This window comes from Balaenoptera physalus (assembly GCF_965194825.1).
Source record: "Balaenoptera physalus genome assembly, chromosome: 16".
Lineage (NCBI taxonomy): Eukaryota > Metazoa > Chordata > Mammalia > Artiodactyla > Balaenopteridae > Balaenoptera > Balaenoptera physalus.
Genome location: NC_138898.1, coordinates 85,167,867 through 85,190,638, shown reverse-complemented (window position 1 = coordinate 85,190,638; position 22,772 = coordinate 85,167,867). Strand labels below are relative to the sequence as shown.

The following is a 22,772-nucleotide window of genomic DNA, read 5'->3' as shown; positions in this document are numbered from 1 at the left end:
TATATATATATATATATATATATATTCACACACACATTCTTTTCCATATTCTTTTCCGTTATGGTTTATCACAGGACATTATAGTTCCCTGTGCTATACAGTAGGACCTTGTTGTTTATCCATCCTATATATATAATAGTTTGCATCTGCAGAGTCTATTTCTTTATCTTTATTCAAGGTAAAATTCTTCCCCCTCCTTTTTCAAAAAGTGAAGGATGCTTTGGTGCCTCCTTGTATTTGCACTTGGTCTGGGTTCTGTAGCCTTTGATCAAAACCGTAGTCTCCATGTCTTGTCCTAGGGGGGGGCTGCAGTCGGCTCATAAACAGTGGTGCTAAATATGGGCACAGCCCAACCCTGCCCAAAGCATCAAGGAGCAATGGTTTCTTCAAAGTCCCCCGAGACCACCAACCTCCCAACATGGGGCCCCAGTCCTTCCAGGTCCGTTGCTCGGCCATGATTGTGGCGTCTGTCAGTGGGGTCAAGGAGGGCCCTGTCACCCTCCTTGATGTGCGAAGTTCAGGAGCCAGAGAAGGGCAAGGTCTGTTCTGGGAGCTGCAGGCCATGCGATGTGATGCAGAGGGAGGGTGTGGGGAAGGGGACAGGTGGGGGATTCGGGCTGGGGGTGTCCAGAGCCACTCTGTGAGGGTGTTGAAGGGCAAGCTGAGGGGTTTGCACTTGACACCACAGGTGATGGGGAGCCCGTTGTCCAGAGAATTTGAGGCTTTCCTTAAGGGAGCTGGTAACAGCCTGGGGAACCCTGACGGGGCTGAGGACAACTGCAGGATGGAGAACTTGCAGAGGCCTGAGCCCTTCTGGAGCTGGCGTGTGGGCCCCAGGCTCTGGTCCAGCTATGCTCTTGACTGGCTGGGCTTTCTTGGGTAGATTCCTACCCTCCCTGGGCCATTGTCCCCATCTAGATAAGATGGAGTTCAGCCTCAATGTTCGTTGAGGGACCAACTATGGTTACAGCCATCATGGACTCCTGGGAATGCAGACCAGCCCCACTTTTGGGAAAGAGGTTCTACGGTCGGTGAGAGATCCTGCTGCTTTGGACCAATAGGCACCTGGTGGAGCCCTGGGCACGCCTGAGCTGGAGTCTTGGATTCCCGGCATCAGTCTGGAGAATTATGAACCAAGTTAGATTTGGAAACTACCTAAGTACCACTTTCCCTTCCCAGTAATTCCGACTTACTCTTTATATTCTGGCCGCCACCCTCAGGAAGCCCTCCTTGACTACCCTGCCCCCCCCCTTGGCTTCCTTGGCTCGCTATTATAATGGTCCCGTAGGTTGCCTCTCCCAGGGCCATGGAACTTTCAAGGGCTGGGTCTGTGTTCTCACTCCCTGAATCTTGAATGCCAGGGCCAGTGCCAGGGTCCTGGGCAGTGTTTGCCAAATGAATATCTGTGAGGTCATTTACTATCTATTTCTCCCAATGTTGGGCGGTTGTGAGTGCCCAGTTCTGTGTTCCGGAATTTTCCAGGGTCATTGCCATCTGGGGAATGCTCTGGGAGCCGATTGGTGCTGAAACCTGGCCTCCCCCTTCACATACAGCCTCAGGCCTGCCTCCCAGAGCTGGCTGCTGTTTCTGCCTGGCTCCCCCAGACCCTCACATGCCACAGGCCTCGGGGCTGGATGGAGGGGTGTCCCAACTCTTGGCTTTTGAGTCAAGTCTCAACCTGGAATGTCCTATATGGAAGGCTTCAGGGACTTCCCTGGCGGTCCAGTGGTTAGGACTCAGTGCTTTCACTGCCGGGGACCTGAGTTCAATCCCTGGTCTGGGAACTAAGATTCCACGAGCCACAAGTCTCAGCCAAAAAAAAAAGAAAAAGGAAGACTTCAGAGAGTGTCATGATGTATAGTGTATGTGTGTGGGCATCTGCACATGTGTTGTGAGTATATGTGCATGTGTGTGCCTGTGTGTGTATGTGCGTGCATGTTCGTGTGTGTGTGTGATCCCAGCATCAGACTCTTCATGCTCATTCAGAGCTTGGACATCAGTCCTTGGGGATATATATATGCGTGTATATATGTGTGTGAATATATGCACATATATATATAAATATTATATATGTGTATGCTACGTAAAGAACTTTGGGCCCAAGGGAATTGGCTCTGGCCAGTAGCAGGAGCCCTTGTTCATAAAGGTGTGAACCCAGGGCAGAGCTCACACACTGAGAATCTCTCCATAATCCAGGCCCAGGTGACCTCTTGACATTAGACTACTGTGAATTCTACCAGCACTTAAGTACTGTGTATTATTACCCTGTGCTTGGATCGGCTGGTTGGCTAGGAGGAAGACTGTATCCTTTTGCCTCATTCATCAGCATTTTCAAGAAGCATTTCTTTTACATTTTACATAGAACTTCAGCTTGAAAAAAAGCAGGGAAGAGGTTGCCGGTGCTTCTGTGCCTCCGCTCCAGGGCAGAGACCAAGCGGGGGCCCGCAGCATCCATCCAGGCTCTGTGGCCCCCTCAAGCTCCGGTGCCCAGTAAGCTAAGGGAGCAGAGGGTCTGACGCTGTTGCTGTGACTGCCCGTGGTAGGCGGGGAAGTGGGTCCTGGGAATCTGGGACCAAGGTTTATACCTGAGCCAAAACAGGGGGAAAGGGTGGGCTCCTGTGTTACGGGGTGCGATAGCTGAGACGTAGTGAAAGAAGAGACAGGAAAAGTCCACCCCTGGCTCGCGGTAACGAGGAAGCTTGTCTGTCTGGACTTTGGAAGGGGAAAAATAAGCCTGAGAAACCAAAGCCTTGGGCTTCAACCTCCCACAGGTTCAGGACTGAAAGTTACCCTAGCTCTGGGACCACCAAGTTGGTTCTGGGTTGGAGCTATAGATAAGTCAAGTGAAAAATCCGAAATAAAATATTAGCTATTTAAATCGGGCCATGCACAAAAAGTAATAGATTGTGACCAAGGAGAATTTAGAAAGTCTATTCATGTGATTCAGCTCACGAACAGTTTAAGAGATACAATTCAACACCTATTCATGATGGAAACTCCTGGCAAACAAGGTAGAGGAAGGAACTTCTGGCCGTGTAGAACTCAGCTACCGAGTCAATCAATATCACGCTAGTATGAGTGAGTCATTAGAATTGCCCCTTTAAAGTTGTGAACGGGCTAGGGAGGTACTCTCACGACTCCACCTGATACCTTTAAAGGAATTAAAAGCAAATAGTTTGGGGGACTTCCCTGGTGGTCCAGTGGTTAAGGCTCCGAGCTCCCAATGCAGGGGTCACGGGTTCAATCTCTGGTCAGGGGAACTACCATCCCGCATGCCTCATGGCGTGGCAAAAAAAAAAAAAAGTAGTTTGGGAAACTTCTCTCTGACAAAAGGCAGCCTTACCAAAGGCAAAAACACAAGCCACAGGCTGGGAGGAGATACTTGCAATGTGTAAAATTGACAACGGGTTGGTATCAGAAATACAGAAAGAACTCACGTGAATCAATATGGAAAAGACAGAAAAATCCAATAGATAAATGGGTCAAGAACACTGACAGGTCTTTCACGGCTGGAGGGGAGGCGCTGGGGAGAAATGGCTCCAAAACCTATGAAAAGACGTTCAGCCTCATTAGCAGTGTGGAAAATGCAAATTCAGACCACAATGAGATAGCATTTCACACCCACCAGATGGGCAAACTTTTGTAGTCTTGGACGGCTGCCTCTTGGGGCTCCTGGATACGGGGCTGAGGGGGCGGTGTTGGAGGAAGAGGAGCCCAGGTGCCCCGCACTCCCAGTAGGGAGGCACATTCCAGACTCCTTTCCTCCTTGGACTTGGCTCTGGCTGGGACGGTGAGTGGTCCCAAAGCGGTGCTGTTTGGGTCCTACCCCAGTCCCTCCCCACTCCACTCTTTGCCCCTCCACCCCAGGCCCTTGGGTTCTGCGAGACCGCTTCCTTGGAATCTGCCGGAATCCCTGGCCTGCCTGCCCCCCCGCCCCCCATATCCCTAAAGCTCAAAGAGGCTGAAGGGAGGAGGGTGGGGCTCTCCCTCCCCACATACTGCAGCCCAGCTGTGAGCAGGGAGCAGGCATCAGACACCGAGGCCAGCCTCTGGTGGTCCCCTCACCTCCCCTGCAACGGCTCTGCTTCTGGCCCGAGCCTTCTCCCATCTGCCACTTGGTGAGTCCAGCAGGGCTCCCAGGAGCCTGGGGTAGGACCAGTGTGGACATGAGCCCTGTTCATGGAAAAGAAACTTCTCCCACTGCTCCGGACCAGGATCTGGATGCGGGAAAACGTGGCCAATAAGAACCCCGACCCAGTAACCGCACTCCGTGCCTGAGCAGAAGTTTTCTCGTCCCCCTCCTCTAATCTGCACACAGATGGAGCCGCTGAGCCAGGAGGATTGGCATTTCCGGATCCTGGGCCACATTTTACCTTTCTGGGCTGGACCATCTTGCTCCTCCTTAATTATGGGGATTATATTATCTTCCTCTTAGGCTCTTCTGGCAGGAGAGAGGGACGGCAGAGTGCTTTGTAAGGTGTTGTGCTCCCAGTGGTACAGTATGGACTCATTCTTACTATGGTGTAAATGACTAAGGGGGAGGAATGAGGTGCCTGCCCTGGGAAGGTGAAAAGGTGCACACCCAGAACTGGGTTTTAGCCCTGGGTGGGCCACCACCTCAAATGTGTGACTGGCCATGAACCACTTACCACCCCAGATCTGTTTTCTCATCTGTTAAAAGAAAGGGCCCGGTGAGATAGCCCTAAGCCCCTTCTGGTCTTTACAATTGTATGGGAGATTTGCTTTCTAATATGAGTACAGATAATAGCTGCCTTTTCTCTGCACGTACTCTGTGCTGATCCTGCATTCTCTCTAACTGGTTCAGGGCCCTAGGAGGTGGCCTTGATTATCCTCATCTTTTGGGCCAAAGCAGCTGAAGTTCATAACTTCCCCAAGGTAACACAGCTTGTCGAGGGGCAGGGCCCAGAGAGATGACTAAGCCTTGAGCTATTAGGCAAACACTGCAAATCCTGCACAAATGCCTTTCTGTTGTTCGAATGTGTTTTAAGCTATTGGGACAGTCGGCGGAGGGAAAGTGTCTCTAAGAAAGAGTCAGATTGTGTCTGACTTGTGATCTAGAAAGTCAGATCAGGGGCTGGAAACTACAGGCAATTAGCAGAAAAATCCATCCTCAGTGAAGGTCTGTGCCTGATGAGGGGACTGGCCCCATCTCAAGTGGTCCTTTAGTTGCCATGACAACCTCCTCCTGTTGGGAAGGATGCAGTCCAGGTTTGACCCTGGGAGTCAGGAGTCTTGTCACCTGCCCACTCCTCCTCCCTCCGTGTCTCGACAGGAGGCCACGTGGGCCTGGGCTCCAGCCAGACCCACTCCTGGCTAGGAGGGTGGAGGGGCAGCTGACCAGTGCATGGTGGCCCCTGAGGGAGGGGGCAGGCCAGGCCCGGATGAATGTAAGTCCCAGACATTGCCTGGGGGAGCTGAGTCCAGACGGCCCCCTGTCACGAAGCAGGAAGCTTCTGTATGCGCGCTACGTCTTCCACTGGACGTGGGACGGGCCTCATCACATGCTGTTCCCTTGGGTGTCTGCGAACCGGGGGTGGGGACACCGAGACCCATCTACCTCTTGCCCACCTTGAACCCAGGGGTCAGATGGTGGCTGATTTGGGGGCTCTAGGCTCCCACCCCCTGCAGTCGGAGCAGCCTCTCTTTGATTTGTTACCTGTTGGGGTCCCAGAAGCCATTGTGTGTAGGAAAAAGACTTCTTCCTTTTAAAAAGGCATTTGATGGGACTTCCCTGGCGGTCCAGTAGTTAAGACTCTGTGCTTCCATTGCAGGGGGCACGGGTTTGATCCCTGGTCAGGGAACTGAGATCCTGCATGCCGTGGGGCACAGCCAAAAAAAAGAAAAAAGAACATTTGATAACTGCTGCTCTGTGCCCTCTCCAACATGAGGTCAGGCCCATGGTCCTCCAGACTGAGATTCGACCTCTTATAGAGAACTCCGGAGACCTCGTGTCAGAGGAAGCATCCCACGCTCATGTCCCAGCTCCCCTAAACAAACATCAAGAGGCAGATGGAGCCATGAAGAGACCTAGGCCTTTCCTGGAGCCCAGATGACCCCTGAATAAAAGCTGAAGCCACCTTGGGCCTTCCCCTTGCCTTTGGAGGGATAGAGACCCCAAAAGGGGAAGGGGCCTGCCCAGGTGCATGCAGGGAAAGGTCAGAGCTGATTCCCAGGCCTCTTTGCCTGGGCTTCCTCTGATGCACTGCCCCGTCCAGACCTCCCGCCTGGGGACTTTGAATTCTGCCACCATTTTCCTCTGAAAGCCCCAAGACCAAAGTGACTATGGCCCCTTCTTGCTGTCTTTGGGGCACCTCATCTGTTTCCCCAAGAGAGCTCATCACCTCTCCTGAGCCTGGACCAGCGCTGCAGGAGGGGGAGGCCCAAGCCCGGGGCCGAGGCTGTGGGCGCTCTACCCAGCAGAGTCAGGCAGCCCCTCCCATATTCTGGAGGCTCTCGGTCAGCCAGCTTTGCTTTATGGCCCCCGAACCTTGACCTTGGGCTTGGAGCCTTGTTAAAAGGGATTCTTTCCCACTGACACAGAGTGATGGTGGCAGTACTGACGCCACAAGTCCAAGAGGGTCGGGAAATCAGAGCTCGTCTCCCTGGGCTGTGCCTGGTGTCAGCTTTCAGATCCAGGCAAGGCCGCCTGCCAGCTTTGTGGGACCCTGGAGATATTTATGATTTCTTTCTGGATGAGGAAAAAAGAGGAAGAGCACTTCAAACAATAACTTCAGATTAAGAACACGAACCTCAGAAATCCAACCAAAAGAAGCAGCTGGATCAGTGAACCCTGAAAGATAAAACCTATGCAGGGATGACCTTCCCCCCCAGTTTCTCGATCCCCCAAATGGCTGCAGAGACTGGATCTCTTATTTCTGTTGTGATAAAGCCCCCTTTAAGTCCTGAGGGATGTTCCTGGAAGGCTGGAAATCGTTCCGCTGAGCAAATGGTCCCACAGCCACTTTCATCCAAGCAACCCCCAGCTCTGGGGACCCTACTCCAGCCCCAACCAAGGACCAAGAAGTCCTTTATCCCGCGGGATTCTGGCTGTTCCGTTCTCATGCCGTGGATTTCTGGGGACAGACTTCTCCCAGCCATGCCAGTCTGAAGGAAAGCCACTCCACAGCCCATTGGGAGCAGTGCTGATAAGAAAGTCATTCATTGTGTCAAACAAACCTGCCATCACCTGCTATAACTCACCTGTCCAGAGACAGCCATGACAGGGATGGAGCAGCCTCAGGGGGCCCCAGGGTCTAGGCACTAAAGCGCACACACTTTTCTTGGGTGCACTCACCGACGCTACAGTTCTAACTCCCTTGCTTAGGAGGTTTCCAACGTGGCCAGAACGATCAGAAGCCAGGAATCGTTAAGGAAAGAGCACTGGCTTTGGAGCATCTCTGATCTGGTTCCTGCCCCTGCCTGTGGGGCCTGGGGCAACTTCATAACCTCTCAGAGTCTCCGTTTTCATCATGTGTAACAGAGGAACCAAACCACCTATGGGGAGGATGCGTAATGCACATGGTGACGCCCGAAGAGCGTTAGAGATGCCCAGGAAGTACGGCTTTCGTTACTACGTCATCATCAACACAGAAAGGACTCAGGGAGAGCGTGAATCCAGACCCAGAACCCAGGGTTCAGGAATCCCGGTGGTTAGTGAGGGCGGAAGGAGGGGTGCAGTGGAGACATTCATCTCAGGGGTGAGCGCCCTCCACACTTGGGTGCCCTGTGAGTGGTCAGCACAGCTGTGCTGTATACCTCCACTCTGGGGGCTGGGCAGTCAGGTTCTTCTTAGATGAGTTTCTCTCCAAAATGGTCCAAATACCAAAGGCTTTGCTGGCCAGAAGGCTGGATCCAGCTGCCTGGAGGGTCCCGAGGACGCTGTGCCCTCTCCGGCTGTGCTGTCCTCCTGACGGCTTCTGGATGTCCAAGCAACTGCCCCGCCCAGCATGGACCCAGGAGAGTTTGTCCCTTCCTGCATATCCTTCCTGCGCAAGCGCGAGTACCGAAGCCCATGGCAAAGGTCTGGGTTGGGCCTCATGAATACACAGGGCAGGGACTATTGTCCCATTTTATTGTGGAGGAAAGCTGAGGGCCCAGTGATGGGGAGCAGGTGAGCCAAGATGGAACCAGGGCCTCTGCTCCTCACCTGGGCTGTGGATTGCCTGGACCCACCAGGTGGCCTCTCCAGCCCAACAGGATGCTTCCCAGGGGATCACATTTCACCACAGAAGCCAGGGAATGGGCCACCGTGATATGATCCACTTGCTTGCAGGAAGCAAAGCCTGGCTCCTTTTCCCACAGGAGAGAGAAGGGGAAAGGTGGATGCCCAGCTGATGTGCCTTCTGGCTCCAGTTATGGTTACTGACTCAGAGAACAAAAGGCTGAAAGGGAGCATCCAGTCCAACCCTGCATCTGACTGATGGGAAGCTGAGGCCCAGAGAGGGCTGCACTCTGCCTGAGGACACACAGCACAGTTCCTAATGCTGACCCCATTCCTGGTCCATCAGAAGGCGTGTGCTCCCAGAGCAGGGCACCAGGCCCCTGGATTTAACAGCTCCTCCTCCTGCAGCCTCTTCTGGCTCATTTGGGTCCCCATGGGGGGTGTAGGTGGGGTGGGAGGGTTCCTGGCCTTCCCCAGAGGACATTGGGGTTTTTGCTGCAGTTCTGTGTGACCTGGGGAGGTCCTCTCCCACTCTGAGCTGCCCTTAACACAGCTATAAATTGGGACCATGGATTGTGGGGCCTCACTGGCCACAAAGGTACCAAGAGATGTCAAAGATGCGAAAGGGCTTTGTAAACCCCGGGGCCCGTGGAAATGGAGAATGTTTCTGAGCTTCCACCCACATGTCAGAAATAGGACCAGACACGGACTTCCCTGGCGGTCCAGTGGTTAAGACTCTGCACTTCCACTGCAGGGGGCACGGGTTCAATCCCTGGTCTGGGAACTAAGATCCCGCATGCTGTGTGGTGCGGCCAAAAAGAAGAAAGAAAGAAATAGTACCAGACAGAGACACACACACAATGTGCACACAAATGTCCACGCGCAGAGACACTCCCATGTAGACCCCCTGCCTTAGACCTCAGTGTATCCACACTCATGCTCACTCCCACACGCACCCTTGAATGTCTGCATTCTGGTACATGGACGTGGCCTGTGGGTTGGTCTCTCTCTATGCCCCCTCCCCCACGCCCTCCCCAGCAGCAGGGCCCTGACCCTCTTGGAGCCACTGATGCTGCTTTGATACCCCTCCCTGCATGCCAGCCCCTCTGGCCCTGCAGTCCCCACCCCATGCCACTGCCAGATTGGGTTTCTTCTCAATAGGGCCCAGCTGCCTTCTGGGGAAGGGGGGTAAAGGGACCATGTCATCCCTACATAGCAGCGGGACTCTACTTACTTTTGGGAAGGGTCTCATTTCTTAAAGAATTGCATTTATTTAATTCCTGTCTTTTCCCCGCAGAAGTCGAGGGCCCTAATGTTTTAGAAAGGAAATGCCGTGGTGCCCTCAGCTGGGGTGAGAGGCCAGGATGGCATCTGGGGAAAGGCTGTGGAGCCCCACCCCACAACCCTGGGGGTAGGACTTCCAGAGGACAGCAGGGTGGGGGCCACCGAGGGCAGGGCTCCAAGGAGACCCCTGGGACTTCCGGCGTTTTCAGCAGGCCAGTTCCTGAAGCTGCCAGGATGATGGCTAAGAGCCAATGACAGCCCCTGACTCCCTGGGTTTGAATCCAGCTTCTGGCACCTACTAGCTGTGTGACTTTGGGCAAGTTACCTAACCTCTCTGTGCCTGGGTTGCCTCATCTGTAAAACAGAGATAATAATGGTTCTTCCCTCACTGGGTTGTTGAGGGAATTAGACAAATTTACATGAAAAGCGGTGCACCAAGGTCTCACCCTTCCATTAGCGTCTGGCAGATTGAGTGCTCCGTGAACTCCAGTTGCTTTTTCTTCTTTTGATCATTATTATGACCTGCATGGCTCCACATGGGCCAGACCCTCTGCTCTTGTGAAATCGGAAGAGAACGTTTCCTCCCTTCCTCCCCTCCCACCATGACACAAGCCAGAATATAATGAACTTCAGCATCAAAACATCTTCCTTATCTCTACTTTAAACCCCTTCCGCTTTTCCTGACTTTGGTGGAAATGGAAAACAGCTGCTCAGGGGCTGCAGCGCTTGCCGTGTACAGTGAAGAAGCTCCCGGCACAGGGCTGCCAGGGTGCACCTGGGACAGACGGCCCCCTGCGGGAGGAGAGCAGTCCCTTCCCTCCCCCGGGGCCCCCTGAGGTCCTCCAAGGCAGGCTACCTGCACAATGAGCTGGGAGTCCCCTTCCAGATCTGCTCACCCCCTCCCCAAGGGTGGCACTGCTGCTTCCCAAGAGGACACACGAGCATCTTTGCAACCCCATGTGATGGAGGAACATTCTGCCCCCATTTTTCAGAATACGAGAATGGGTGAGACATGGCCCCACAGGGAAGAGGGGTACACAAGAGGTTCCCCGTCCACGCCGCCGAGTGCTGTCAGCAAGGTGTACACAGGATGCATGGCAATTGGTGGGAAGGTGGGTGCCTGAATCTGCCTAGAGTGGTCAAGGAAGGCTTCCTGGAGGAGGTGGTGCTTCACTAGGAATTCGCTGATCAATGGGGTGGTTGCAAGCCATTTCTAGATGCGATGACAAGACAGACAAATGCTAAAGGCCTAGAAGAGTTAGAGGTGCTCAGAGCATGGCAGGTAGCCCATCCCAGAGGTGGGGGTTGTCCTCAGGGCATCGGGGAGCATTGGAGGGTGACATGTCAGATTGGTGGTTTAGGATGAGCAGGACAGCAGCTTGACATGTTTTACATACACTGACCACACCTGTGTACTAGCGTCCAGCTCAAGAAAGAGAATATTTTCATCATCTTAGAAGCCCTTCTCCTGCCTCTTTTGGTAACTGCCCTCCCCCAAGGTAACCGCTAACCCGCAGGCCACTGCCTTTGACCTGTCCTGCCTGTGCTGGAACTTTCGATAAATGGACTCACACAGTGTGTGCTCTTTTGGGGGGGCGTCTGTCGTCTTTGTGAAGTTCATCCACGAGGCTGCACGTGGTTTGCGTGCGCTTCTTACTGTGTCAATAGTCCATTTTGTGAATATTCAATTTACCCAGTTGGCCACCAATGGGAATTTGGATTATTTATAATTTTTGGTTATTATGAGCAACGCTGCTCATTCTTGCACGTGTCTTTTGGTAAAAGTATTTATTCATTTTTGTATCTAGAGATGGAATTGCTCCTACTCAGCCCTATTAGAAACTGCCACATTTTAAAAATGTGGTTATTCCATGGACGTTCCATTGATGCTCTCTTAGAGTTCCAGTGGCTCATACTCTCTCTAATACTTGCATTGTTAGTCTTTAATTTTAGCCATTCTTGTGGGTGTGGTTTAATTTGCATTTCCTGATACGGCTAATGAGTTGACCCCTCCGCCTATGACTGTGGGCCATTTGGCATCTTTTTTTTTTTTAATTTATTTCTGGCTGCGTTGGGTCTTTGTTGCTGCGCGTGGGCTTTCTCTAGTTGCAGCGAGCGGGGGCTACTCTTCTTTGCGGTGCGCGGGCTTCTCATTGTGGTGGCTTCTCTTGTTGCGGAGCACAAGCTCTAGGCGCGCGGGCTTCAGTAGTTGTGGCTCGCGGGCTCTAGAGCACAGGCTCAGTAGTTCTGGCGCATGGGCTTAGTTGCTCCGCGGCATGTGGGATCTTCCTGGACCAGGGCTCGAACCCGTGTCCCCTGCGTTGGCAGGAGGGTTCTTAACCACTGCGCCACCAGGGAAGCCCTTTTTTTTTTTTTAATTTCTTCACCATCCCTAAGATGTTTTTATATTTTTAATTTATTTTTAAAATAAATAAATTTATTTATTTATTTATTTATTTATTTATTTTTGGCTGTGTTGGGTCTTTGTTGCTGCACGCGGGCTTTCTCTAGTTGTGGCGAGCGGGTGCTACTCTTCATTGTGGTGCACGGGCTTCTCATTGCGGTGGCTTCTCTTGTTGCGGAGCACGGTCTCTAGGCGCGCGAGCTTCAGTAGTTGTGGCTCGCGGGCTCTAGAGCACAGGGTCAGTAGTTGTGGCGAATGGGCTTAGTTGCTCCACGGCATGTGGGATCTTCCCAGACCAGGGCTCGAACCCATGTCCCCTGCATTGGCAGGTGGATCATTTGGCATCTTATTTTGTGGTTTTATGTATTCCAAGGACCTCTTCTACTCAGTGATAGGCCTCTTCATTCTCTTAATGATATATTCTGATGAAAAGAAATTCTTAAATTTAATGTGATCCATTTTATCAAAGTTTTCTTTAATGTTAGTGCTTTTTGTGTCCTAAGAAACCTTTGTCTATTCTGAGGTCATGAAGGTAAGTTACCTATTTTTTCTAAGACCGGTATTGTTGGAAATTCCCTGGCGATCCAGTGGTTAGGACTTGGAGCTTTCACCGCTGGGGCATGGGTTTGATCCCTGGTCTGGGGAACTAAGATCCTGAAAGCCATACTGCGCTGCAAAAAAAAAAGCTGTATTGTTTTTCTTTTAACATTTAGATCTACAATCCATCTGGAATCGACTTTCATGTGTAGTGTGGGTTAGGGGTCAGATTCTTTTATTTCACTTTTCAATTTGGATGTCCAATTGACCCAGCACCATTTATTGAAAAGTCCATCCTTTCTCTCCTGTACTCATATGTGCCTTTTTAATAAACCAGGTGAATGTGTAAGTGTGGGTCTCTTTGTCTATCTTTGCACCAATAATACAGTGTCTTAATTACTGTAGTTTCATAATAGATCTCATTTCTGGTCCTAAAAGTCTTCCACTTTTGTTCTATTTGTTCTAGATCGCCTTGGCTATTCTTGGACCTTTGCATTTTCATATATATTTTAGAATCAACTTGCAAATTTACACGCACACACACACAACATACACAAAGCCTTCTGAGATTTAAATGGGACTGCATTGAATTTATAGATCAAGTGGGAGAGAGTTAACATCTATAATATAAGGCCTTCCAATCCATGAACATATCTTTCCATTTATTTAGATCTTCTTTAATTTCTCTCAATGATGTTTTATAGTTTTCAGTAGATTTATTCCTAGATAATTTGATGCTTTTGCGAATGATGTTATTGTCAATATATAGAAATATGGTTGATTTTCTTTTTAATTGAAGGCAAGCTTTTTATTTTATTTATTTATTTATTTATTTATTTATTTATTTGGCTGTGCTGGGTCTTAGTTGCTGTAGGCAGGATCTTTTTAGTTGTGGCATGGGGGATCTTTAGTTGTGGCGTGCAGCATGCGGAATCTTTAGTTGCATCGTGCACGATCTAGTTCCCTGACCAGGAATCGAACCCAGGCCCCCTGCATTGGGAACGCAGAGTCTTAACTGCTGGACCACCAGGGAAGTCCCGGAATATGCTTGATTTTTATAAACTGTCTTTGCATTCCATCAACCTTGCTAAATTAACTTAATAATTCCAATAATTCCTCTTTAGATTTCATTGGGGCAAAGATGCTTTGGGGTGTGATCCAGCCATGGTACAAGACCCAACAATCTTGAACTCTGAGCTGGATGTGGAGGTAGAGAGGGAGGAAGACAGACTTGGCCGGTTAGGTCAGCAGAGTCTTTAGGGCCATGGTGGGGTGAAGAAATCACAAACTTCACCCATGTCCAGCTTTGGTCCAGGCACTGTTTTCACATCACGTTGAGAGTTGCTGCCCCAGCCAGGGCACCTAGCCCAGCCCACCATGACCTTATGGGAATGGAAGGCCTGGGTTCTGATTCTGGCCTTTAATCGACAAGCTGTGTGACCTTGAGTGCATTGCTGAACCTCTCTGAATCTCATCATCCTCACTCATAAAGGGAGGGACACATGCCAGGGTATTTCTGCCTCTCACCCTGCAGGTGACTGATTAACATTAGTGAATTGCTTTCACTCACCAGTGTTGTCCCTTTTCCCCGCGGGGGGTTTCTGAACATCGCTGGAAAGCTCTGCAGTCCAGGGGCCGCTGGTGTCGGGGGTGGAGGTGGCCAGCCACCACTGTGCTCTAAGCAGCTTCAGCGCAGCTGGGCCTCTGGGGATTTGTGTTTCTACCGCGATGACACCCTTGCAAGGCTGCCCCTCTCCAAGAAGAAACTCAAATTACTTTTCAATAAAAACTCTTGGCAGAAGTTCTTGAAAAAATATCTGGCCTTCTCTGTGATCCGTGGTATAGAAAAAGATGGAATTTAATTATCCTGTCCTGTCCATTAGCCCCGCGGCTGGGCCTGGCAAACAGCCACAGCTCCATCCAACCAGCGGGCTCCCGGCCCCCGATGGGCTTCGTTGCTCTGGCATGTGTGGAGGAGCACAGCGGGGCCCAGGGTAGGGCCCCCGCCTTTGGCCTGGCCTTGCCCTTTCCACGCTTCCTTCTGGGGTATGTGTCTTAGAAAAATCCGATCTGTCTGCGAGTACCTGGACAAGCGGCTCTCTACAAGTTAACTGGAAAGGTGGCTTCCCAGGCCCAGGGAAGGTATTTTTAAAAAATTATTTATTTATTTTTGGCTGAGTTGGGTCTTTGTTGCTGGGCACGGGCTTTCTCTAGTTGCAGCAAGCGGAGGCTACTCTTCGTTGCGGTGCACGGGCTTCTCATTGCGGTGGCTTCTCTTGTTGCGGAGCATGGGCTCTAGGCGTGCAGGCTTCAGTAGTTGTGGCTCGCGGGCTTAGTTGCTCCGCGGCATGTGGAATCTTCCCGGACCAGGGCTCGAACCCGTGTCCCCTGCATTGGCAGGCAGATTCTTAACCACTGTGCCACCAGGGAAACCCCGCAGGGAAGGTATTTTACAAAATTCCTACCAGGTCCTCGCTGCTCTCCACGGAGCTAGGCTCAGAGCACCAGAGGGCACTTAAGAGCTGCAGGCTGAATTGGAAACACCAGGACTGGAAAAATCTGGAATGATCATGTCTTGGTGGCACCATCTCTGGAACTCCAGCCTGCAGCTGGCTTGTTTCCTGCCAGCTCATGAATAGATACAATATTGTATATTTTCCACACAGCATCATAAGCACGTTTCATGTTTTCACCCAGTTAAAAATTTAAATTATATTATGTATATTAAATATATACATTGTTTTAAAAAGGCCAGTAGCTCTTCAAGGCTTACCGTGAGAAAGGAGAGTCCCCTGTACCCCTCTTTACCCCCAACTTTCATTCCCTAGAGTCAGGCTTTTGGTGGGGGGGGAGCTTACCTCCATAGCTCTTGTCACATTAGGGAAACAGATCACTCAGGACCTCCTTGTTCCTGTGGTGCCCTGTGTGCACCCATGGCCAGTCTAGCTGGCCTGCCCTACCCCTTTCCCCGCAGTATCTTACCCTATTGACCTCCTTGGAAGTTTCTTCCCCTAGGAGTCTTGACTAGGGTCAAAGGTCTCCCGGGGGGTTTTAGGGGTCTCTTCCAGCTGGGCCCCGTTGGGTTGGCTGCAGGTGACATCCACCCTGCGAATGCCCCGTACCTGCAGACCATCTCAGAGACCTCTCAGAGGGAGCTGGGCCTCTGGGGACAGAACCATCCAAGTGCCCTGGCTGTGCCTGTCAGGGTCTCGTGGCCCAAGCAGGAAAGGGATGGGTGAGGTAGGCAGAAGCTGGAGGCACCAAGGTGGGGTGCCCTGGGAGGAGGAACAGAAAGAGAGAGGCAGAGAGGGCAGCCGGCCGGCGAGGGCAGGAGCAAAGAGTCCAGGAGCCCGAGGCCCCTGGAGCTGAGCAACGTGAACCCCTTTTACAGATGGGGAAACTGAGGTGCAGAGAGAAAGAGGGCCTCGCAAGCCACACAGTGAGTTAGTGGCTTCTAAAGTGCTCTCTCTACTGACCACGCCAAGCAGTCAGTTTCTCTCTCTCTTACACACACACATACACACACACACACCAGTTCGCCTGGCACATCCACCCTTCTGATATATTGGCGGAGACTTCCCAACACAGGTTCTGCCGCTCTGTCCTCAAAACTAGGAAATCCTCGTGGGCCTGTGTGTGCTGGGAACGTGGGAATCCTTAGAATCCCAGAGAGTTAGAGTCTGCATCTCCGGGAGGGGGAACCGGCCCAGAGCCAGGCGGCAGGGCCTCGGCCAGTCACACAGCCAGGATTGTCCCCACCAGGCCCATCTCCATATTTCCACCGCTCCGAGGAATAGTTAGAGAAAGTCAAATGCATAATTTAATTGCTGTCGATGACAGAATGCCAGGGGAACCATAAAACCCACCGAGTCTCAGAGCGCCTACCCGGGCAGGTGGCACAGGGAGGCTGAGCTGGCAGCCTCGCCCCTGCCCGCTGGCTGCGCCTCTCCGCGGCTGGGGAGCTGGAACCCCTGTGCCTGCTGACAGCCAAGCCGCTCCCCACAGGCCAAGCAGGGTGCCCGGTGCCAGAGCAAACTAGGTCCGGGCCCAGCACACTTTCCAGAAATAGGTTTCTGGGAGAGCCCAAGACTCACCCCTTCCTCTGCTGGCCTTCCCCCCTGCAGCGAGTCCTATTTGTTGCCTCACACCCTGGAAATGTGTTCACGGCCCCTAAATGCCTCAGGAATGTTCACTGGGCGGGGCTGGGGCTCTGATTGACACCTCACCCATGGCCATCCTGCCCCCACCCCTTCCTGCTGGGACCCGGGGTGGGGTGGTGCCCTCCTGTGTGTGGAGGGGACAGCTGAGGCTCAAACAGGAAAGTTCTCCAGGTCAGCCCTCCTCCAGAGTCAGCGCCTGTTCCCCCATGAGATGCTCTTGGGCCTTTGCTGCGAGGGCAGGCACCCCATTCATGCTGCCCTGCCACCCACCCATCAGGATCAGCACGGGGTCACCAAGGGGCTCACGGGCAGCCACGGTGCCTCCAGGTGGACGAAGGGATGGTTGGGGATGGGTAGCGTCGGGGGGTGAAGGGAGGGGTGGGGGATGGATGAATGGGAAGGTGGGTGGGTGGAAAGTAAGGTGGAGGGTGGAGGTAGGATGGGTGGGTGGGTGGATGGGTGGAGGGTAGGGTGGGTGGAATGACAAATGGGACCCTGTTTGTTTTGATGTCTGTCTTTCCCATGAAGGGCCTCTTTCAGAGGCACAGGAATCCTGGACCATCTGTATTTAGGAGGGAGGCACTAAAAGCCCTGTGGGGCTCTTTCCGTGTGTTTTGGCCTTGTTGACTGGAGGCCATTGTACACGGGGTGCGGGGGGAAGGGGGCCTCCCCAGGTATCAGTGCCTGTGGGCCTTTCCCCTTGGCTGGGTCGCTGAGCCCAGAGAGGACCGTCACCTTTCCCTGATCTCCAAGCCCTCCTGTGTCTGCGAGCCTGGGACTCGGCCCCTGGCTGCCTTTCACTGAGAAGTCTCCTCTGCCCATCTCCCCGCTTTGTGGTTTGTACCTTTTTCTTCCTTTACCATCCCTTTCCTGGGAGGAACTAGAGGGAAACATGTGTGTTCAATCCCCCGTGTTTAACCAGAAAACCGCCTCCTTTCTCGCTGATCCTTTGTGAAGTCCTGCCCCGTCCCCGAGTCAGACAACTGTATACATTCTTCTGGTTGTTTTAAAGTTTCAGTGTTTACGCCTCAGTCTTTAATCTCTTTTATGTCTCGGGGTTACTGGCAAGGCTTTATTGGGGGAGAAAGAGTTCTGTTCCTAAAAAAGGCTTATAAACCACTGACTGGGCTCAGCCCAGGGTAGATGCGGAGGGAGATGAGGATGACGGGGACCCCTGCCAGCCCACATAAACCCAGGTAGGGCTGGTGCCTTGTAAAAGTGGGGACTGTCGGCACCCCTGGCCTCAAGGCTGGGCGCCCCTGGGGAGGACACAGCCTGAATCACCTACTCCCACGGTCCTAAGATCCTGGTGGTCTCCTCACATCTCTCAGAGAGCAATCATTATTTTAAAATAGGGACATTTACAAGGTGGTTTGCATTCAGCGACAAAGATGGGGGACAGACGAGGCTGACGATGGGGGGCCGGGGACCCCGCTGGTGAGCATGGGGGCCTCGCTGTGGCCAAGGGGCCTCTGAACACCAAGTGGGACCTGCCGAGTTACGCTAATACCTCTCGTGTGTCTGTTTAACCAGAATGGGGTTCCTGTAGGGTCAGGCTTTGCACTGAGGGAGGAATCTAAGCATCTCTTGACTTCTAGAGCAATAAAAGCTCTTTAGAACAGCTTTGAACCATCTATTTCCTCATTAAAGAGCGCTGGGTCTCTGGGGGAGACAGACATAAATAGATGATTACAGCCCAGGGAGATGTATGCCTGGGAGGTTAACAGTTACTGATCTCCTAATTGGCCTTCCGGCCCCCAGGCCCTCCCACTCCCACCCATGGGACACTTCCGCTGCCAGAGTGAGCTTTTAAAAATGCAAATCTGACCTTGGCTTTCACCCCCTCCAACAGCAGCCCACTGGCCTCAGGATACTGCCAACTCTTCCCCCGAGGCCTCCTGTGTCAGGGCCCAGCCCACTGCTCCAGCCTTGGTGGCCCGCAGGTGTGCTGGGATAGGCCAGGCTGCTGGCAGACGCTCCCCTGTTCTGTTCTCCTAGGGGCCTCAGCCCTTATTCCTCCTTCTGCTGAACCTGACCAGTCATTGTGCATCCCTCAGGCCTCACCTTAGATGCCACTGCCTCCAGGAAGCCCTCCTGGACCACTGCCCACCCCAGATGGGCTTTGACATCCCCCATGATGCTCTTTTGCATGTTCTGTTCTTAGAGCCCTTACCAGCCTGTGTCTATTTGCCTGTATCCTTCCCCAGACTGTAGTTCTCAAAGTCAGGGAGCGTGTCTCATTTACTATCCATTCATCAACTATCAGATATTTTTTGAGCCTCTATTTTGTGCCAGGCACTGAAATTCATGAACAAACAAAATAGACAAAGACCCCGCCCATATGGCACCCACAGACTGACGAGGCATCCCAGGTGCTGGCTCAGACAATTCACTGAGTAAACAGACAGTACTCTGTGCTGTGGATGCCCAGAAAGGAGGGTCAGAGGTCAGGCAGACTGCATGGAGGAGGGGGCACTAAGGATAAGGCTCTGAAGGATGGGTAGGAGTTTTGCTGACAACAGCTCAGAGATTTCCCTGCCTGCATGACCAGAGGCTATCATTGTGGCTGGGCTGCTCTCTCCCCAGGATCTACTCCACTCTCACCTCTTCTCTTTCAGAATGCATGAACTGTACCCGGCTCAGTGACATGAGTGACCGGCTGACCACGCTGGAGGCCAAGGTCAGATGGTCTGGGGATACTGGGCCTGGGGAGCTGGTTGGGAAGGGGCTTGCATCAGCCCCAGGGAGCCCAGCAGGGCTGAGCAGCCTGGTCCTGGGGGATGGGTGCTGTTTGGGGCTTCAGTGGTCCTGGGTAACCTTCTCTGGGCCGGGCCAGTCTCCTGGGGTTGGGGAAGGGAGTGGGGTGAGCAAGAAATCTGAGGGTCCCAGGGGTGAGGGATGCTGGGGAAGATGCTGGGATGAACTTCTGGTACCCGAGACTTTAGAAGAGGTGGGGTACCCAGACTGGCTGGCCTGATGGACATTTTCCAGGCACCTGAAACCTCCACATGGTTTGGCAGAGCGTTGGCTGACAGCCTGCCCTGGCCCAGGCCCAGTACCCTGGGGTGTTAAAAGTCGCAGCTCTGGGGGAGGACTGGCACCGTGCCAGCTGTCCCCCGCCCACTTAGCCCTCGCCCATGCCCTCCCGCCATGAGCAATTCCTCCCCTGGTCCTCCCACCCTGACACCTCCCTCTGCCTAGAGAGGCTGCACCACGACCATGGCCAAGGCCACGGCAGCGGGCTGGGGGTGGGGCTTACTCTCTGGCCCTGAGGGTGAGGGTCATGACCCCTCTGTAGACCTCAGGGGACTACAGAGGAGGGGGTCGGGCTGTCCCAGTAATTGCTCCGCCTTGGCAGGTCCCTTCCTAGCTCCGGGCCTCAGTCTGCTGCCCTGTAAAATGGAAATTGAAGGAGACATTTCCCGGCCCCTCACTGGGTCGTTCTGAGGCTGGCGGACAGGCGTGAGCTCAGGCGGCTCCTGGGTGGGGAGCAGGAGAGGGAGCTCGAGACGGGTGTGCAGAGACGTGGCTGCCACTGCGTTTCTTCTGGATCCCCAGGTAGGGGGCGGGAGACTCCTGTCTCGACTCCTGCGTCTTACCTGGATCACCTTCCAGCTGCCCACCTGCCTGCTTTATGCCCAAGTGTCCCCTGGAGAAACTGGGCCCCTGGGAGCTTCGTCAGCCCGGTCAGAGGGCCCTGAGAGGCGGTAGCCTGCAGAGGGAGGGGGACACAAGCCAGGCTAGCAGCCAGGACAGCCCCGCAGCCTCAGGGGCTGTGCTGAGGTCAGGTGAGCCCGCAGGGGTCAGAGAGAACATGGAGCTGGGGTCAGGGGCTGGGGTCAGGTGGGTGAAGGCAGAACCGGGCAGGCAGACCCCAGATGGGGAGTCAGAACCCAGGCAGCTGGCATAAGAGAGCAGTAACTCTGAGGCCTGGAAACTGCAACTGCTGCTTCTTCAGACAAGAAACCTGTTTTGGCATATCAGAAGGGATGTGTTCAGTGGCAAGTAACAGAAACCCAGCCGCTGGCAGCTTATTCCTTACCATTTATTGTTAGTTCAATTGGAAGTCCAGAAGTTAGTGGTCTCAGGATTAATTTGGTGGCTCAAGAACCCAGACTCTTCACAGCCTTCCTCTTCACCTCCTTAGTGAATTGGCTTTTGGTCTCATGGTCAGTGCCTCATGGTTACAAAGTGGCTGCTGCAGCTCAAGGCCTCACATCCTTATACCTTGTTCAAAGGCAGGAAGTGGGGGGGGGAGTAAAGCACCCCAACAGACTCATTATGTGTCATTGGCCAGCACTGGGCTATATGCCCACCTCCTAGTTGCAAGGGAGCTGGGAAAATGAGTAATTGGCCAGTCATGATTCCTCCTCTGGGGCACACCCGCAGGCACACAGTAGGGGGTTCTGGAGCCAGGGAAGAGGAGGAGGTTGGAGACCAGGCGACCACAAGGAACTGTTCCATTTACACTCTGCACGGTGCCCGAGTTGCCAAAGGACCCAGACCTAGGAGCTCATCTAGATTCCTGCCACCCTCTTTCCCTGGGACAGGCTGGAATGGCTGCTGGGCGATGGTGGGGTGGAAGGCCAGCAGAAAAAGTTTCCTGCCTTCCTTCCTCTCCTGCCCCTCAATTTACACTCTGACTCCAAGGACCAGACTGAGTGGGAGGCAGCCCGAGGGCATTTCCCTGAGTGAGGGTCACAGGAGCCTTGGAACTCCGGCTGCTCTCCGGTGCAGGAGGGCGGCGTCCTGGCTAATCAGCCAGGCCGCCATGACGTCATCAGAGCCACTGCCCTCCGAGGCTGGCCGAGGTCTGGTTTTCTTGGGCTAAGTCCCCGCGCCCACTGCTGCCCGCCCTGGTGTGCTCATGCCCGGCAGGAACGGGGCCAGTTTCTCTGGGAGGTTGGCCATGGCCAGGCCAGGAGGACTTGGACTCTGGTGGGGGCTGATTCTAACTTGACCGTGGCCAGGGCTGCTCTGCCCGGGTCCGTGGGCTCTGTGGGCCTTGGTGTCTGCGTGGAAGTGCCCCAGGAAGAAGTGAGCCGGGTGTCTGGTGCAGGGGCAAGGCTGCAGGTGGTGGGTCCCCTTGGGAGTCCTGGGAGCTCTGCCACAAAAGGAGAGCTGGGCCTGACCTCAGGAGCCCAGGCCAGGTGCCCCCTCCTTGATCTTTCCAAGCTGCTCCAAACCCCCTACTGCTCCTGGCTACTCCCTGTTAAATATATCCACCTGGAGGTTCCCCCAAGACACTGCATCTCAACTCACCCCCCGGACTGATCACCTTCACCCCCAAACCTGCCCTCTCCTGTGCCCCTGTTTGACTGGTGGCAATCCCACCATCCCCGGAGCCAGGCCAGAAACAAGGGAGCTACTCCTGCCTTTGCCCACCCTCCTGCCTCCAAGCCCTGGGGCACCAGGTACTGACAATTCTCCTCACCTCCATCCTTACACCCACAGCTCTGGGTCCCACATCAGGGCACCGACAGACAAGTCTCCTTGCCCTGCCACCCAGCTCCTCTACTTGGCCGTGGCCGGTCAGCTTCCCAGTGGACAGTCAGTAGTTGGGGCAGGAATTGTAACCCTCCCTTCCTAGAGGGGGTTCCGGGGCTCAGGAGGGGGGTTCCACCCCTGAGCTGCTGTGTGATCTGAGCCAGCTGCTCCCCTTCTCTGTGCCTCCGTGAAGCTCCACTGAGGCCAAGGTTGTGGCCCGGCTGTGGGGAGGTGGGTGAGGCGCCACATGTGGCCCTGGCCCCACCACCTACTTGCTGGGTGACCTTGGGCAAGTCACTTGCAGTCTCTGAGCCTCTATTTCCACCTCACCTGTGATGGGGCTGCAGCGGCCCTTCCTGCCTCATGAGCCCTTGTGAGGACCAGAAAGGAGAGGGGCTGAGAGACAGGGGCCCTGGGGGTCACCGGAGCCTCAAGGGTCAGGAACCCACCCACCCAACACAGATGGGGACCTGAGATCTGATGCAGGGGTGCCACTTTGTTCCCAAGAGTCCTCAGAGACTCTGTCACCCAGGCCCCGGGACACTGCAGAACTGGTGGGAGGGGGCGTGCAGAGGGACCCTTTCGGCACAGCCACAAAACCTCAGCCCAGCTAGGCCTGGGCGCTGGGAAGGCAGCCGTTTGTTCCCGTGACCCCCCCACCGTCCCAGCATTAGCAGGACTAACCAGGGTGCCCATGTATTGAACGTTCCCGATCTCC

The 22,772-nt window shown here is 53.7% G+C and overlaps 1 protein-coding gene across 4 annotated transcripts in view; it reads left to right on the top strand.

Annotated features, from left to right (window-relative positions):
- Positions 1-22,772, top strand: part of COL26A1 (collagen type XXVI alpha 1 chain) — a 172,301-nt gene that overhangs the window by 131,643 nt on the left and 17,886 nt on the right. For all 4 annotated transcript variants that reach the window (XM_082431241.1, XM_082431242.1, XM_082431240.1 and 1 more), the window contains exon 4: positions 19,186-19,247. In XM_082431241.1, the coding sequence (XP_082287367.1) occupies positions 19,186-19,247 (62 nt within the window). The remainder of the gene's footprint in view (positions 1-19,185; positions 19,248-22,772) is intronic.